Below are 18,877 nucleotides of genomic sequence, written 5' to 3' on the forward strand. Positions count from 1 at the left end.
ATATATTTGCAGTCTTACAGGTCTTTGATATCCTCTCAGTATACAATATACAAAAATAATAAATTGCTAGTTTAAATAATTTCGAAGACCAAAAAGTCAAAGGAGGAATGTCAGTTTTCCAAAACAACTACACCGGTTTTTACTGCCACATTTGTGCCCCTGAGGCTCGGCTAAAAGCACAAAATGGGTGTAAACATTCTCCACAAACCACAAGTTTTCTTAGAAAAAGAGAGAAAAACGAGCACATTCTCTTCTTTTTCTTCAGTAATATTTAAGTTTACAAGAACAGGAACGGGTTAGTGTCACTTTAAGTTTGGAGCATATGTTTAGAAGTTTTACAAGCCGTTCATTTTAGGACGGGACAGCGACCAGAACATCATCTGTTGCCACATTTTCAAATACAAGCAGATAAAAATAGATCCTGGAAAGCTGTTTTTGATTTATTCCTCACCCTCATTCCTGCGCTAACAGTATGTGGAATGTGCTCAGCACACAAATGATATGATTAGCCTTTAATTTGAAAACTAAAGCGGTATTAGGGAGTGTGTTTAACACCAGCGAGACATCAGGATATACTGACCAAAAAGCAGCAACAACTAAACAAACAGCACAGTAATAATGGGTGTAGCGGTTCCTGGCAGCGGTTCCGTGAGCGGCTCGACTCCGGCTCCAAACGGAACGTTAACCCAAACAAAACTGTAAATCACACTCGAGAAGCTCACATGCACACGCACACGTTGCTGTGACTGTGGAGGAAGGTTGCTGTGGAAAACAGGCCTGCCGTGAGCTGTCGTTATTCCCCGCCGCAGCAGGTCGACGCTCGGTGTTGTGACACACAACAGACCTGAGCGCAGACACGCAGTTACATCAGACAGTGTGAAAAGCGTGGCTGAATATCCTTCTCCTGTTCAGGTATTTAATGGAAATACTGGAGCAGCAGAGCGAGCGATACGTCAGAATGCAGATATGATCGCAGCACGGTTCACTGACAAGTTGTTTAGCAGGTAACATGTAAGACCTGCTTAACTGCACACACAGCATCCCTGCGACAAACTGCAAACTTTCTATCATTGCACCTCGTTACCTGCTGGATGTAGCAGCTATTCCTCACACTAAAGAGTCTAAATACTTTTCATCCACTTTCTTCCGCCTACTCAAGTCATGGTCAGCTGGAGCCTATCCCAGCCGCTGTGGCGCAGGAGGCAGGGTGCACTCTTGTACAGGGCCGCTTTTCACATAATGCCATCTGTATGAATGCACAGGGCTTCACGTGGCACTGAAACTGTCCTGTAGTGACTTTGATTTCTGGCTGAATGTCAGTGCTAAAGCTCCGAAACTGCAGCAGCTTCAACCGTCACCCAGAGAGACTAATGAGTTTGTTGCTGGTTACGTTGTGGAGGAGATGCTACAGTGATCTCTGTAAAGTCAATACACTGAGGTAAATGTGCAGCAGGCTACACACCCTATGAACAAAACCAGCATGTGGATGCCGAACTCAGAGGGCTGTTTATCTTTGGCAGCGCAGAAGTGCTCTGATGACTTCGCCGTCTCTGCAGGTAAAGCAGCAGTGTAACCGAATCCCTTTTTATGGCTCTAATCTAACATGGCAAGTAATGTAATATCATTAATGACGACAACAACTTAAACACTGATCAAACACATTAGAATTCCAGCCTGTAAATATCCTAACACACAGGATTCGAAGCTTCTTTTATGACCTTTTAATGGCATCTGAAGACGTGCAGACAAACTGAGGAGTAACGTCATTTCGTATATAAATACGCAGCGATTTAACTGCCTGACAGTCTGTTCTGAACCAACACTCAAATTCACTTTAGCCTTCAAGGTTTTGTTCCCTTGGTGGTGTTTTTGTGTTTTAAGATTAGATTGCGATACTGCCCCTGACGTTGAGGCCATGGCTTCACTGCTCATTGTGGTCTGGTGATGAATGAGCTCAAGACGTCACCAGCAAGAAGGCCAGACAATACATCAGGGGCATCGGGCACCGGTTCTGACCCCCCCAAACACTAAACCAAACTGCTGCAGTCACTTCCTGAATAAAAGCAGTGTTGAAACGCATTCGTCCCTCCACTTTTTTGTTTAAATATATGCTTTTTCAAATCAAGTTGCCATATATTGTGAAAGTGTAGCCGTGATTTGTTTTTCTGACTCATCAGGTTTCAGGGCTGATTTTTTTCTTATATGAATAAAAATCTTTCATATCAGTGCAGATGATTCAACAACAGGAACATGCTTGGTTGAAGCTTTGTAATTAATGTATTATTAATTCAGAAATACGTACAGTACACAGCACCATCAATGCAACAAACACTACCGAGGTTTTCTTTTGCTTAGTCACTCATTTATTTCTGCTGAAGATGCTCCAAGACCACCACGTGAACTACTTGATCCTGCGTATTCTAAGCATTTGGCGTTGACAGCACAATAATGGGATTTCTTGCCTCCTGCCATTCACAAATAAAAAGGAGGTTAAATAAATCTTGAACGCTACTTTAAATGTTTTCTAAATGTGCGTCACGTTTCCACGTCTCGGTTGAAACTTTGAACCGAGGTCTGCAAATTTTGTCATTAGACGGCGAGCGTGAGGCTCTGAATGGGCAGCTTTTTGTCACTCCAGCTGTTCACGTCCACAGCGGAGCATAATGTAAAGTAATGGCAGATGAGGTCAAAAGGCACCAATGAGAGGAGGGCAGTGTGTTCATTTTAAAGGCGTCACGTGTGACTCCTGCTTCCCACACGGCACCGTAGCCCCAGTATTGTTTTCGTCAGCCTCCTCTTTGCCAGCTCGTCCTCCACATCTGCAGACGACACTCATCGCTTCTATGAGTTTGACACAAACTTGTTCATGAGGTCACGTGACCTACAACTCGACGAACAAATGCTTGTTTGGTCGTCATTCTGTATGCATGCGTGCTTTTCTTACTGTTCTGGTTTCTGCAGCCAAAAACAACACAAAGAAGCAACAGCTGTTTAGAATGGAAAAACTGATTTTTTTCCTTTTCCTGGGCTTTTAACCAGACTTCTCACCAGTCATTTCATCTGATGTTGGCTCCAAATAGCTAGGGTCACTGCTGACGGTAAAATACTGCAATCTTAAAGCACTCCAGAGTTTTTTTTCCCCCTCATTAAAAACACATGCTTATTTTTACATTATTCTTTTTTTTTTTTTTTATTTAGCCAGAGAACACTGTACGAGCGAGGTAAAGAGATGCAGAGAGTAAACTCAGAGGCAGTTTATTAATCAAAGAAATGACTGGCTTGTCTCTGGTTAGTCTATCAATCTGCCTATTGGTCCGTATCAATACATTTAGCCGTTTTACTGTCTTGTTTTATTAGATACAGCACAAGGAATCCAGGCTACAAAGCACAAACTCTGCATCAGCACCTTCACACGATGCACGGATACGTTGGCTGATTTATTTGCACTCGTTTCCTTTCATCTCAGTGTGGGAGTCTTTACTGCATGCTCCTGTCATTTACCGTCACATTGAATCCACTTTTCCCTGCTGTTACTATGTTCCACACACACGTGAAGCTGGAGACGGACGAATAAAGTTAAAAAACAACACGTGCATTAAATCACACGACCGTTTAAGAGAGGATGAAGTCGATGAAAATGTCATCTGAACTTTTCTTTTTCAAATTTTGGGCAGTTCAGTCAAAAACTGCCGCAAATGAAAAGAAAAAACACTGCCGGGGTAGCAGAAACAGCTCCAACCTGCTGACTCTTTGGTGTTAGCCTCTTCAGTGTTACATTAGACCTCAGTCACGCAGGGATCTGCCCCCTGTTGGAAAAATGCACATTCCCTATCCGGTTGGGGAGTGGTTGCTAGAGGTCGCTAGCAACCAGTGTTGCCAACTTAGCGACTACATTTAGTGAGTTTTCAGACCCCCTTAGCAAAAATTTTCTAAAAAGCGACTAGCGACAAATCTGGCGACTTTTGCTGGTGTTACTGGAGACTTATAACGACTTTCTGACGTGAAAGCAAGTATCGCTCTCACACTCAACAAGCACGGGTGCTGCCGTGGGCACCTCGCCCTTACCAAAGGCAGCAGATAGTCCTCAGGCAGCAGTCCCCCCCCAGCTGCCATCAGAGTTCACCCCTACACGTTCAAACCGCTAATGAACGGTGCATTAGCGAAGCCGCTGCTCCCGCGCTGATTGTAATGCAGGGTGGGAGCAGCAGTAAATGTACAGTTTTCTTTGTCTAAAATAAATCAACTCCATCTTGTACATCCGATTTCGACTAACGCTGTTCTGGTGAGGTTTGCTATGACCATTTTGATTGTTAATGTAGTTTGTTAACAACGCTATGGTTAAAAATAGTCTTCTTTCACTGTTACTTTTTGTGGATCAAAAGTTTTAAAACTACTTCATCATCATCATCATCATTTATTTATTTATATAGCACTTTAAAAACACACCTGGTAGACCAAAGTGCTGTACAATACTAATATGCACATAGTAATAGACATAGCAATAAAGTTAAAAAAAACAATAAAAAAATAAAAATAAAAATAAAAAAATAAAAAAATAAATAAAAATGTCAGTTACCCACAGAGTTAAAAGCCAGGGAATAAAAATAGGTTTTTAATAAAGACTTAAAAACTGGCACTGATGCAGCCTGTCTAATATGGAGAGGAAGGTTATTCCAAAGCATCGGCGCGGCAACAGAGAACGCTCGGTCTCCTCTAAGTTTCAGCCGTGACTTTGGGACCGAAAGCAGCAACTGCTCAGCTGACCGAAGGGAACGAGTGGGGACGTGGGGCTGTCAGACAAATAAACAGGTGCCAGACCATTTAGAGATTTAAAAGCCAATAAAAGGACTTTAAAACGGATCCTGAATTCAATTGGAAGCCAGTGTAAAGAGGCCAAAATCGGAGTGATGTGATCAAATTTTCTTCTACCAGTTAAAAATCGTGCCGCAGCATTTTGCACTAATTGCAAGCGTGACAAAGTGCCCTGCCCAACCCCTGTTAAAAGAGAATTACAATAATCTAAACGTGAGGTAATAAAGGCATGAATAACGCTTTCCAAGTCACGCTTGGAAAGAAAGGGCTTAACCTTTGATAAACGTCTGAGGTGATAAAATGCTGATTTTACCACCCCGTTTACATGGTCATCAAAGGTGAGTGCAGAATCAATTTTAACTCCGAGATTTGTGATCGAACTCTTTAGTTGGGAAGTCAAAGCTGCAAGATCAACATCCAGAGTATGAGAAGAACGATTTGGGCCAAATAAAATTGCTTCTGTCTTCCGATCATTAAAATTTAAAAAGTTGTTTGCCATCCATGCTTTGACATCAGTAAGGCAGTCAAGCAGAGGTCCAGTTGGGAGACTATCAGAATGACTAAGAGGTAAGTAGAGCTGGCAGTCATCTGCGTATAGATGGAATGGCACTTTATGCTTTCGGAAAATCGCGCCAAGGGGCAAGAGGTACAATGAAAACAATAACGGCCCAAGAATAGATCCCTGTGGAACACCCCAAAGCAGAGGGGCCACAGAGGATGAAGCCGACCCCAACTTAACACAAAATGTCCTATTTAAAAGATAGGACTTTAACCACAAAAGTGCCGAACCAGTAATTCCCACACCGTGCTGTAAGCGGGAGATCAGCAAATCGTGATCCACAGTGTCAAATGCAGCTGTCATGTCCAACAAGACCAGCACTGCATATTTACCACGGTCTGTCGCTATCAGGATGTCATTCATAACTTTTACGAGGGCTGTCTCCGTGCTGTGGAATGGCTTAAAGCTGGACTGAAAGATTTCTGACAATTTAGAGTCATTCAAGTAGTCCATCAACTGAGTATAAACAATCCTTTCCAGAATCTTACTAAGAAAGGGAAGCTTAGAGATCGGTCTAAAATTTGATATGACTGAACTATCTAAGCCTGGTTTCTTAAGTAAAGGATGTATGACTGCATGCTTAAATTCCCTAGGTACTTGACCAGACAAAAGACTAGTATTAATAATGTTCAGAATATGTGGTCCGATGATAGGAAATACCTTTTTAAGAAAACGGGGAGGAACAACGTCATTTGGAGAGCCACACGGTTTAGCATTCAACACAAGTTTCTCTAAATCAGATAAAACAATTGGTAGAAAAGCAGAGAACAGACTTGAGCAAGAACCATGCATGGCTGGGTCAGCAATAGGTAGAGTCGGAGGTCTCAAACTAGCAACCTTGTCCACAAAATAATTAAGAAACTTATTGCACATAACCGCAGAAGAGTGCAAAAGAATATAGCCTTCCGGATTAAGTACAGAATTTATAGTGTTATATAGAACACGAAGGTATTGCGAGCTGGCAGCAATAAGTTGAGAAAAATAGGAGTGCTTGGCAGCCTTTACTGCTCTCTGATAGACTTTCCAGCTAGTCTTAAGAGCTTCCATAGAGACGCACAGCCTATCTTTTTTCCACCGTCTTTCACATCTTCTACATTCTTTTCTAGCGGCTCTGGTAAAATCAGTTAGCCAAGGACTAGCCTTTGGCTTGCATTGTCTGAATATAAAAGGAGCGACAGCGTCGAGGACAGATTTACAAGCAGAATCCAAACAAGAAACTAATCCATCTGAGATGGACAACTCAGGAGGATAAGAAATAAATTGGTCAAACAATATGGAAAACCGCTCGGCAGTATCTGAGCCAAAAGCACGATAACATCGAGCAGGTACAGCACGCTTAAGAACAGGATTAAAAAGAACAATATCACATAAAATAGGCATATGGTCAGAGAACACCGCATCCTCGACAAGTACGTTTTGGACAGATAAACCATGTGATAAAACCAAGTCCAGTGTGTGACCACGTTCCTGAGTGGCACCTTTAACAGACTGAATAAAGTTAAAAGAGTTCACTAAGTCCAGAAAGTCCTTGGCCAGGGGCTTCCCCGGGCAGCAGACGTGTATATTAAAATCACCAAGTAAAAGGATCTGGTCATACCGTGATGCACAGTCAGCAAGAAACTCTGAGAACTCGGATAAAAACTTCTTGTTATATTTTGGGGGCCGATAAACAATCGCACACAACAGCGAAGACGAGTGGCCCAGTTCACACAAACAGAGTTCAAAACTGGTGTGGCGTGTTGATGGGGATAGCTGCTTAAAGTCAAGATGTGCCTTAAAAACAACAGCTAGCCCTCCTCCGCGACCAGAAACTCTCGGAACACTAAAAAAGGCACAACCAGCCGGCAGTAATTCAGAAAAGGCACTTAACTCACCGGGTGGAATCAAAGAAAATCCAGTGCATGGGAAGCGAAAAATTCCTTCAAAATGAATGTCTTATTTGCCACCGATCGGGCGTTAATTAATCCCAACCTGAGAGGAATTGGCTCGGGAGCTTCCGAGGCAGCAACAACCAGATCCACAGGTCGGAGGTTTGTTTGGTCCACTCCACGCCAACGCAGATGTCGGAGAGGAGAGGGTTTTGCAGAACCCTTCTCGAGAGATCCCACAACAGGAACCAAGCAGGAGTCCACCGGGTCCAAAGCACGCAACGGCACCAAGAGTAGCGGGCAGGATCGACAAATTGAGCGAAGCTCATGAGGAAAACAAGAGATCCTGAGTCTCAGTTTGACAAGGCTGTAATGATAGTTGCTATTGTTGAAGCTACCCACAGGGGGCGCTCTGGAATCAATAAGATATACAGAATAGAAGAAGAAGTGATCGTGGTAGAGGGAATAATAAACAGCTAGCTGAAGCTAGCACCAGGAGCAATTCTTGATGTTTTATTCATAGAGGAATAAGAACATTACAAAGGCGACCTCCACGGTTACCTCGTCTCCTGCGTCGCTTCCGCACATCCAGTGGCAATGGTAAGGAGCGCCAGTGAGGTGGCACTCAAAAAAGAAACTCCGCCAGTGCCTATTTCGGGTCACCAATTATGCAAATTAGGCGATGAGGTCATTTAGCAACTTCTAGCGACTTTTAGGACAGCCAATAGTGATTTTCCTTATTGCTAGCAACTGATGCTGCACTGAGAACCTCCTCACAATGGTTTTGGCCACCAGCAGCACTCATGGTCTGGTTGTAAACTTGGGTAAACTACTCAAACAGCGCTACGGTGAAAAGTGTGATGGAAACGTGTTAATGACAAACTTAGGCTGAGGAAAACTTGACTAAAATGTTGACAGCTCAGTGAGTTAACTTAAAGACAGCTGCTACACAAAGCTATGCTAGTACGGAAAGTATAACATGAACAATCCATTAGCTCTTGCTTGTTATCTTGTGACACATTTGTGCATCAGCCACTAAATCATGCAAACGATTAGACAATGCGCTGCTGTGTGACATCAGAGAAAGCTTAAAATGCAAACGGGCGGGGGGGGATGTAAATTTCAGTTGAGGTGGAAAACAAGTTTCACAGCGTTTGGCTACAGAAAAGCACTGTGTGCAACTTCCCACTGCCCGAACTGACTACAGCTTCTTCTTTTTTTTCTTCCCCAGCTGCCTTAAAAACAGCCCACAGTTTTCCTGAAAGACACGACTAAAAACAATAGAGAATAACTGCTGCTTGGCTGCAGTCTACATTCTTTTTTCTCCCTCCTGACAAACTCTGTCGTTTGGTTTTCTCTGTTTTCCTTCACTTTATCCATCACTCGCTGACACACATAACAAGGCAGAATAAGGGGAACGAGTCCAATTCCAATCCATTCTAAATATCATAAATCAATATGGCAGGGAGCACCATCATTCCTGACTCCAAGTCAGATCTTTGCCTAATGGCTGCATTGTTCAAACACAGACTGGGAGGATCCGTTTTTTAAAGTATGAACACGTATGGTGGCCTGTCAGGGAGGTCTGCTCAGACCTGTTTGGGACTCTCTTGCCATTTTGTATTATCAGAACTGCAAAAACAAGATCCTTCTGCTTTTGGGAGCAAAACATGTGACCAGCTGATCTGGATGTATACTTTTATCCTCTACTCTCCTGCACAAGCTTTCTTCACCACCTTCAGAGTAAAAGCTTCAGGATTGGCAGCGGTCACGTGGTTAGCAGCGTCACCGCACAGCAAAAAGGATCTGGGCCCAAAACTGCCGGCCAGCTGGAGGCCTTGCTGTGTGGAGTTAGCATGTCCCAGTGCCTCGGTGGCTTCTCTAAAAGTACTCCAGCTTCCTGCCACAGACCAAACACGGACTTCTTAGGTTAATCGCCGATTCTAAATTGGACACAGCTGTGGATGCAAGCCAGGTGTAGAGCTTAAAGACGGTACGATATGTTGCTGCGTGAAAAGGAGTGCAAAACTTTTAAACTTTTAAGGAAAAATCCAATTAAAAGTTCAGGATTTTCAGTCCTGCAGTTCAAGACTGCGTCTGGATGTAATCAAATCTATCGCTGCAGAAGCATCTCTGAAAACAGGGGCACATTTAAAATGGTTCAAGATATCACTTTTGAGGCTAGAGCAGAGTTTCCTGTCTTTGTACAAATCATAACCAATCAGCTGCTGCTTAGACCTACTTTAGAGATGGTGGAGATAGGTGGCTTGGCGTTGAGGCCTGCTCTATGAAGTTGAATGACGCATTAAGCAACCACATCAGGAAGTCTAGCTGACTTTTCTTTCCTTTTTTTAAAGAAACTAGGGGAGTTCTAACAGCTGGGCTGAAACTAAAAGCATCAGTGATGTGACACTTTTAAAAACAATTTCTGTCCTGAAAATGAAAACTAGAATACTATGAACGCATATTTTCTCAATGTATAATCAGCAGCTAATTGCTGTTTTCTAATTAGTGAAATGTAATCATGTTTACCTTTAAACTTTTACACTGTAAAATGGATCTGAGTGCAGCAGAATAGGTCCTCTTTAGGAGTTTTGGAATTGGGCTTGCTTCACTCATGGAGGTGAATCATTTATATTGTCAGTGTAAAGCTACAGCAGGTCCTAATACTTCTTTACTGTGAGCCTGACTCTGTGTTAAGAGCTCTGTTAGCATCTCACTAACAGCTGCTGAGCTGCACACCCACAGCTCCGTGCAGTGCAGTTGTGTCGTCGAGGATCAGTTTGATCTACGTCTTCTTTAAAGATGCAGCTCTGCGCCGTTTCTTCTGTGCTCCCTCAAGTGTGAAACTTCCACGCCTCCCACTCGTCCCACACGTGACACTGCTGGACACCTCGGCGTGAAGGAGTTAGGTGTTACAACTCAAAGTTAATCCGAAGTGTAACACGTTCAGCAAGGTGACAATAACACACGGGCTCATCCACACAGTGACTGAGAATAACAGGCACGTGTTTTCATTAATGTGAAACCTGTTTGTGCGACTTCAGCCGCTCACACTTTAGGATTCGCCACACAGCAAATCACCTGAAACCACCTACAAGACTAGTTTTCTCTTAGAGAAACAGGACGTCCCTCAGGTCTGCCTCTGTCCTTTTGTTTGTTCTTCAGACACTTAAAAATGACTAAAAATGTCATTTACAACATTTTTGGTCATCTTTTGCAGTCTTTTTGAGGCTGTGGTCATTTTTCATCTTTTACGGTCCTTTTTGCTCTTTTGTCGCGTGTTCGTGCAGTCATTTTGAGCGCATTTGTGTTCATTTTCCATCTTTTGTTGTTGTTTTTTCTCGTTCCATCAAGGAAACATGGTCTCCAACGCTCCGACTCAATCAGTCCAGCACAATGCTGTGAAAAAATAAAGTTCCATGTAACCAGTTTATCTGTTCTAAAAGTGACATCATGGGTCACACCAACGCACACCAAGATAGATCAGCGATGTTGCTTCTTGCTAAATATTTCACCTATAAGGACATGCGAGATAGCGATTCTTAAATGCCAAGTTCAACCTCACCATCTAAAATGAACCCAAAATAATCAGGTTCCTTTCATCTCTCGCCTTTTGTGAGCGAGACGTGATATAGGAAGTGCTTTCCTGCACTTTGCAGCCTTCTTACATAAATGTGATGTAGGTTATGCTTCTGAGCACAGCCGTGGCAGGAAGGTCTGTCGAAGCAAGGAATGAAAAGTGAGTCACAACCCTCCCTCCTGCTACTCAGCGAGAGACAGAAAAAGCATTTAACAGATGAGTGAAAGCCTAAGCGACTGCAACTGTCTACACTTGTGTACGCATGAGAAGGATTTTAGAAAAATGGCAACCACTTTAATTTAATTCAGGTGAAACCCTCTTGGCAGCGGCGCTCAGTTTCACAGAGCTTTTTGTCCTCACAATCATCTCGGTTATTTGCAGAGCGTGGGGATGTTGTTGGAGACGCAGAGTCGACGCTCTGTGGAAGCAGCCCTGCTGGAAGAGCGCAGAGCAAATGGGTCAGCATTGTTCGTCGGCCCACATACCGGCTCCGCTTGACGCTGGGCACAAAAACTCCACTGAGGACGTGCACATTCACGCTCCCGGCCTGAATAAAACCCTGTTTGCTCAGATTTCAGCCTCTACGGGGGCAAAGAATAGGAGACGGCTCGCAGGCGCACCGCTGCTGCATGAGGATTTCTGAATAAACGCCACATGTGACATAATTCAAAGCAGCATTAACGTCACACGGTAGATTTCCTGAAACGAAGCAGGCTAACAGACATTTTGTGATAAATGACACCACTTGGTATTTGCAGTATGGTAAGAAAATATGCGGTGCTGAGTGAAGGGCTGTTTGTTGCTGAGCGATTTACAGGATAACATATGAGACATCAGCCAATAAGCTTCTAATATGTCATATTAAAACAGACGACACAGCATGCAGTCAGGAGGTTTGTCAGAGCAGGACAGAAATGTCCAAACTGAACTGACTTCTAGTTTGCAGTTTTAAAAGATTCAATCAGAAAATTATTGTTTTTTAATGCTTTTGAAAATAAAACTAAAAAGATTGCATGAAAAGGTGGAGGCTTAACTGATACCTGCAGGTTGTTTTTGCATTCTCAGCTGCAATAGTTTCACGACTAGTGTTCACAAAGCACGAGGGTCACAGACAATGACAATGACCCCTCAGTGTGGTTATTTTTAATCAGTATTCTGACGCATATCCAGACCCACCCAAGCAGAGATGCCCAGACCTCCTCCAGCTCCTCTGGGGTGGACACTGAGGTGTTCCCAAGCCAGCTGAGGGACACCTGTCCAGCGTGTCCCGGGTCTCCTCCCAGCTACAGGTGCCCACAACACCTCACCTACGAGGCCTCCGGGAGGCATCTTAGTCTGATGCCTCTGCTTGATCCCTTCGATATGATAACGATACATGGACTGAACCCATTTACGCACATTCATATAGGCACTTCTTTTCTCCATCTAGCTGCTTACTGTCTAACATTCAGACTCCAATCAATGCATCAAGGGCAACTCGGGGTTCAGTTTCTTGCCCAGGGATACTTTGCCACGTACACTAGAGCAACCAAGGAATTGGCTCACCAATCCTGCGATTAGTAGATGGCCTGCTCTACCTGCTGAGCCACAGCCAGCCCATTATGGAGCACCTGAAAGGCAGAGCAGCTCACCCCATCTCTAAGGCTGAGCCCAGTACAGAGTGTACTACACATTTATAAAAACCGTTAGTTTTTCATTTTCAAATATTTTTTGATTTCAAGTGTTGTTTAAATGTCTTTGTTATCTTTAAATTAATATATACAAGATATTGGATAATATGGTAAATGGCCTGTATTTATATAGCGCTTTACTGGTCCCTAAGCACCCCAAAGCGCTTTACACATCCAGTCATCCACCCATCCACACACACATTCACACACTGGTGATGGCAGCTACGTTGTAGCCACAGCCAGCCTGGGGCGCACTGACAGAGGCACCCCAGGGTTGTTGGAACTTTACAATTTGCAAAGTCAAAAACCGAAGAAATCCCCCCCACACACCTCCCAGCTACTAAATTATAGTTTATACAATTACTTCAAACTGCAAACATTTTCTGAAGTTATCAGCAGATTTTAAAGAAACATCTGCTATGGCTTTACATCCAAAATACCAACAAAATATCAATTTAAATTAAAATAATTCAAGTGGGGCCAATATAGCAGCGCTCTATCAGTATCTGCATTTATAACAGCTGATAAATGAAAATGTAAAAAGTAAAGAAGAGATGAAAGAAACACCCTTCAGCCATGTTGTAAGTGTTGATGTTACATCTTTTGCCCACCAGGGGGCACTCTGCAACTTCCCTGTCAGGAACAGAGGGAAGTTTATGTGACAGTAAAATTATTTTTTTAACTGCATTGATCAAAATATCTTAATTACTGGTAAATATCTGCACATAACAAACGTTGGGAAAATGTGTTCGCGATTTGTGTCTTGCAAAGAAAAGAAAAGGACAACGTATCATTTCATCATCATACATCAGTACCGTTCTTACAAATCTTGTATTTGAGGCTACAATGAATAAATAATGATAATTACAAAAAAAATATGGGATGTATTTTTGTGTAATCCCACTTTGAACCACAAGATGGCACTGGGTATTTAACCTGGCACACCGTTAAGGACATATTCATATTGGTGCCCTGGAAAGGGGCAACTCTGATGTTAACAGTAACGTGGTAACTTTGAATTAACCGCAATAATTGCTTTTGCAGAGGCTGGTTACACAAATAACTACGGAGTCGTTATCAAAAGAGCTGCACGTTATTTTTCTATTAATCAGCTAGTTTCATGATACCTCATCCTGTAAATGAAAACACTTGCATATAACCCCTGATTCCTCGCACATATCTCAGGGTGTCACGGACTTGCTGTGTTACGCCCATGAGATAATGCAAAAAGGCGACCAACAATCAGTGTAAGGCAAAAGTTGAGCCGTGACGTATATATATATATCCATTTTCCCTGAAAGCTCTACGATTTCTCGAATGTGATATTTTGCATGAATTCAGAAAGTCATCAACTATATCGGAAAGTCTTTTCTGAAATAATAACAGCTGCCAAGGTGTTGCACACTGCAGCAAGCAGTTCTGCAAACTCCTCCAGCGTGGGTGTGATAGGCAGACGTCCAAAGGGCCTTTAACAAGGTGTGCTGATAAAACACGCTTTGAGGAAAATGTCACGAGATGATAACAACAGAAGGGGGAAATCACAGGGTTTAATTGTTCTGCTAACAATTACAACTGATCCCTACTGACGCGGGTCCTGTTGCAGTTAATGCTGTAATTACAGAGTGTGTGATTCCTCCAGGCTCTTCAGCTCCTAAAATAATGGCCATGTTGTTTCTTTTGAAAGGGGGAAGCTGCTGGATTTCCTCCTTTATGTCTACTGGTTAAACAATCCCATTAGATCCCATCCAGGTCTGTTTTCATTGGCTCAATCAGCTGATTACCAGGACCTATAGGCCTGCACATCCGCAGAGGAAAGAGCCTCCATGTGATCACATGACCAAAGAGACGTCACCCCGTCAGAGCATCCTCTTTCTCTTGGCCTCCCTCTGACAGGCAGGAAGCAGCAGCGCTTTGTTTGGTCAGGTTGCTGGAGTAGACCTTCAGCTGGTTTCATGTTACACACCTAAAGCCTAAACCCCCCTCCCCCACAGATGGCTTTTATACCAACACAGCTGTTAATATTTAAAACCCAAACGCAACAACCCCTCCCGGAGTCAAAGGACGAGCTCAAAGCGAGAGAGAGGCACCTGGGAAGCCGGCAGGGTCCCGGGAAGGTGAGGAGAAGTGATGGAGGCGTGGCGGGGAGGGGTTCCAGATTAGGAGCAGGAGGGAAAGCAGTGACAGGCTGCCTTCTTCCAACTGCGTCAACAGCAGACTGTGCGTAATCTGGGTGCGCGTTCAGACACGAAAAGGCAAACAGCAAAACTGGAATGTGAAACGCAGCATATTATGAGGAAAGTGTGTGTGTGTGTGTGTGTGTGTGTGTGTGTGTGTGTGTGTGTGTGTGTGTGTGTGTGTGTGTGTGAGCCGGAAGGTTCCTTACCGTGGCCGAAGTCAGGCTGCTGTCCGCGAGCGTGAGGTGATGCGGCTCCCATCTCCGCAGGAACTTGGAGGTGAGGATCTTGCTGAGGAAGGTGCGGGGGTGTTTGACCACGCACACCTGGATGTCCCCCTCATGGAGCAGCTTGTATCGCATCCCGCTGCTGCTGCAGTGATGCAGGGACCTCTTGCACGGCCCCGCGCCCAGCTTCGTGTTGTTATTGCTCTCCGACATGTCCGCCAGCAGAGGCTTGTTCTCCTCGCACTGGTAGAACTGATTGTTGTGCGGCTCGCTGCCTTCAACGCCGCCGCCGCTGGTGAAATCCATAGTTGTCTGTAATCCAACAGTTTCTGCTCTCAAGGAGGGGAGAGTGAGCGCGTCGCCACGACACGACAATCCGACATGAATATGTAAAAAACCAATATTAATAATAATAATTTTTTTTTAAAAATGAGGTCGTTCAGATCGAGCTTGGGGGTGGGGGGTGAGGGGGGTACCTACCTACCAACCAACTGCTACAACACGACCTCGGTTACTGTAGACAGGCGCAGAAACGCCACCGATCAGTGTCTCAAGGCAGGAGATCCAGATGTGGGGAGATTTTCGTGACACACTGCAAATAATCCACCATTTTCCTCCCCGCACAATGCCCCATAAATTGTCTCCACGGTGCGCGTCTCGCCTCCCCCTCCACCACCGCCACCAACGAGCTACTCAATATGTTAGGGCCATGGCCTTATCCATTCCGTCCGCCCTGGCTCCAAACGCAATAATCCACAGCGAGAAACGTGCGGGATTCACGAGGAAACGGGACGAGTATCCAATGGCGGCGACCGTGGGCTCCTCCGTGGGATTTTGTGGTCATTACAAGCTAACTGGCACGGTTTCCTTTTATTCAGTCTTTTCCCCCTATCTTGGTGTAAAGCAGCCAGCACTCTCCGGCAGCGCCGAGCCGATTGGTCCTCGCTCGTTCATGTGACACCGGACTGACGTCAATGGGGAGGTGAGCGGATGAGCCGTGTGTCTTTTGCGCTTGAGTGTCTGCCGAGGGCGCACGCTCGAGCTTCGCTCACCCTCCTCCCCCGTGCGCGCAGAAAAATGGAGGAGGGCGCAGCGACTTCAGGCGAATCCTCATTTTCTTTTCCCAGTTCTGAGGAAATGATGCAGCGTCGTCACTTTCCAGGGAAGGAAAAGACGATCGCTGGCGGGCTGATGCGTGCAGGCGACGGGCAGTTTACACAGCTCCGAGCTGCTGATCGAAATCTGCCCCCACAGCCAGATTAGATGCATCTGCCATTTGCAAAGGCAGAGGTTCGTTTTCTGTGGCTCTCAGAGACAACTTTGTGAACAGAAATGGGGAACAGAAAGGAAAGGGATTGATTTTTTTTAAAGTAATATACATTATGTACATAAAATGAAGAAATTTGTATTTACAGGCCTATATGTTGGATATCATTTGTTATAAATTCTGAAACCAGATCGGACAGAAAAGTAAATGATCCCTTTAAGTGTATAGACTCAGCAGTTATGATAATATGACAGCAGCTGGGAATGATTATTTGAAAGCAGAACATAAAGCCTGAGAGCTTCACTGCATTATATTCCAGTATGTGTTGAACCTGAATCTTTTGCAAAAATGAATCAGTATCATGAAGAGGCTGCTATGAAAGCTGCAACCACCAAACACCTGCAGAGGGTCCTGAAGAGTCAGCTGCATGGGAAGAACAAGATCTGGGCAATGAACACCTAAGCCCTGCCGGTGATCAGGTACCCTGCTGGGATAATAAGCTGACCAAAGGAGGAGATAGGAGCCACTGACTCTGACTGACATGGGGGCTTTCTCCCCAGATCCAGCACCCTGAAACTGTGTGCTACGTGGAAGAAAGGTGGCTGAGGACTAGTGAGTGTCAGAGCCGCTGTCCAGGAGGAAACAACAGATCCATGAGTAGCCTACATCTGGAAGATGGCCACAACTGATAGTGTGCTTAGTGAATACCTCAGGCAGCAGCAACCTGAGAAAGGGGAGCACAGCATATCTGATAGAAGAAGTGACTAAAGTGGCTAATAATTGAGAAATCCTACCAGTGGCTGAACAAAGTTGAACTGAAAGACAGCACAGAGGGACTAATCATGGCAGCACAGGAACAAGCTCTGAGCACAAGCTCCATAACATAAAATAAGTATACATAACAGCAGGGTGCAAGATGCTAGCAGGCAGGGCATACATGGAACGCCATGACATGGAAGTCATTCTCGAGTGATCGAGCGGAGAAACTGGTGATGGCTAACCAACCGTACATAGTGGTGGTAGACAAGCAGAGAAAGATGGCCGTAGTGATAGATGTAGCGATACCAGATGACAGCAACATCAGAAAGAAGGGAAACGAGAAGCTGGAGAAGATGTGGAGGGTGAAAGTAACAGTGGTCCCAGTGGTAATCGGAGCGCGGGAACAACATCCGAGATCTCTGTTCTAGGAACAGCTAAGATACTGCGCAGGACCCTCAAGCTCCCAGGCCTCCGGTAGGACCCGAGCTTGACGGATAAAAGACTGCCTGCAGGGGCAAGAGGGGAATTTATATATGTCAGCAGGTGCAAGCTGAAGGCTTTCCTGTGGCCCTAAGAGTCCCTGAACCGAAACCTCATCTAAAATCTGTGCATAGCCTCAAAAGCATGCAAGACAGACGAAGACAGACGAAGAGTCTCATCAGCAAGAATGTGACAAGCCACCACAAAGGAGAACTGAAAAACCCAACTGCTACAAAAAGCATGTACATTTACATAGGTGCCATAACATCTGTCACATGTGCTGTGTGACTGGCATTTGGACGTTTGGACGTCATCCTGTGCTCGTGGAGTCTTATTCTGACAATTTGGTCAGAAACCTGCATCCAAGTAGCCCACTCAAGGTCATTTTATAGGGCTGTGGCAGCGGTCTCGCTGCTCCTCCTCTCCCAAAGGAGCAGATACCAGTCCTGCTGCTGGGTTGATGGCCTTCTACGGCCCATCTCCCATTATCTCTCCCAGACTCTTGAGGCTTTGGAAGCCTGTTGCCTCCACTAAAAAAAAAGTATCCATAACTCGAAATTTTGACTTAGCGCTGCCAATCAGTAATCTACGTGAATTATGTCATTTCCTTGTTACCTGGAAGCTAAAGCCCTCAGCTACAAATGTTACAACTAACCTACCAGGTCATGAATGCACAAATTGCTGAGTATTTTCAGCATGGCTTCACAAATGATGAAATCCTTCTGTTATTAGCTGAATCACATGGCGGAAAATAACTTGAAATTTCCATATGAGGCTGTTCTGCAAGACATAGCAAACTTTGCATGATCTTATAAAAGTCTACTGGCTACGATATGACAAAGACACAGACAAAAAGGTAAAACTAGAGAAACATGAGTGAGGTGGGACAAGATGAGAGCAATGGTACGTGGAGAGCACTTGCAAAACTATCACTCGTTGGATGTTGTTTTATTGTTGCTTCTTCAGTGCACATATGTGTCTGTGTCGGTTCTCAGTCATCCAATCATCCATCTTGATTGTTTGCAAAAAGACAGCTTCCAGTTATTGTTGTTTATCAAGTTTTCCCTTAGTTTTTTTGAGAAGCCTAGAATAAATAGACTTTCTCAAATTAAAGTTGACCCCTGGTATTCGCAGGGGTTAGGGACTAAAACCGTGAACACGTGAGACCTGTCTAAAAATGCTAGAAACTGCCTGTTTTAACAGGTCAAACAGAAGATATACCTTAAGGTATCATCCTAAAAACACTTTGCAAATGCCAGCCAATAGGGTTTAAGTAGCATTGTGCCTATTTCAGCTTCCCAAAGCTGCATTTTCTTTCCCGGAAGCTTTGTGTTCGGAATTTCCACATAATTTTTTAAGAACAAAACCCAAACATTTTATTGCTATTTTACTGTGTTTACATTAATATATTAATATTTGAAAATTAGTAAATAATGATTTTTATCATTCAAAAATGTATTTAGTCATGAAAATACTAA

The 18,877-nt window shown here is 44.2% G+C and overlaps 1 protein-coding gene across 4 annotated transcripts in view; it reads right to left on the reverse strand.

The window, feature by feature from the left end:
- Positions 1-18,877, reverse strand: part of cmip (c-Maf inducing protein) — a 51,580-nt gene that overhangs the window by 29,677 nt on the left and 3,026 nt on the right. The window contains exon 1 of one of the 4 annotated variants that reach the window (XM_082540904.1): positions 14,876-16,247. The exons of 1 other annotated variant lie outside the window; for it this stretch is intronic. In XM_082540904.1, the coding sequence (XP_082397030.1) occupies positions 14,876-15,199 (324 nt within the window). In that variant the 5' untranslated portion in view covers positions 15,200-16,247. Of the gene's footprint in view, positions 1-7,800; positions 7,915-14,579; positions 14,729-14,875; positions 16,248-18,877 lie in introns of those variants that run through there. 2 more of the 4 variants (XM_082540907.1, XM_082540905.1) reach the window with 2 other exon arrangements.

Source organism: Aulonocara stuartgranti (genome assembly GCF_965226115.1).
Source record: "Aulonocara stuartgranti genome assembly, chromosome: 7".
NCBI classification, from domain to species: domain Eukaryota; kingdom Metazoa; phylum Chordata; class Actinopteri; order Cichliformes; family Cichlidae; genus Aulonocara; species Aulonocara stuartgranti.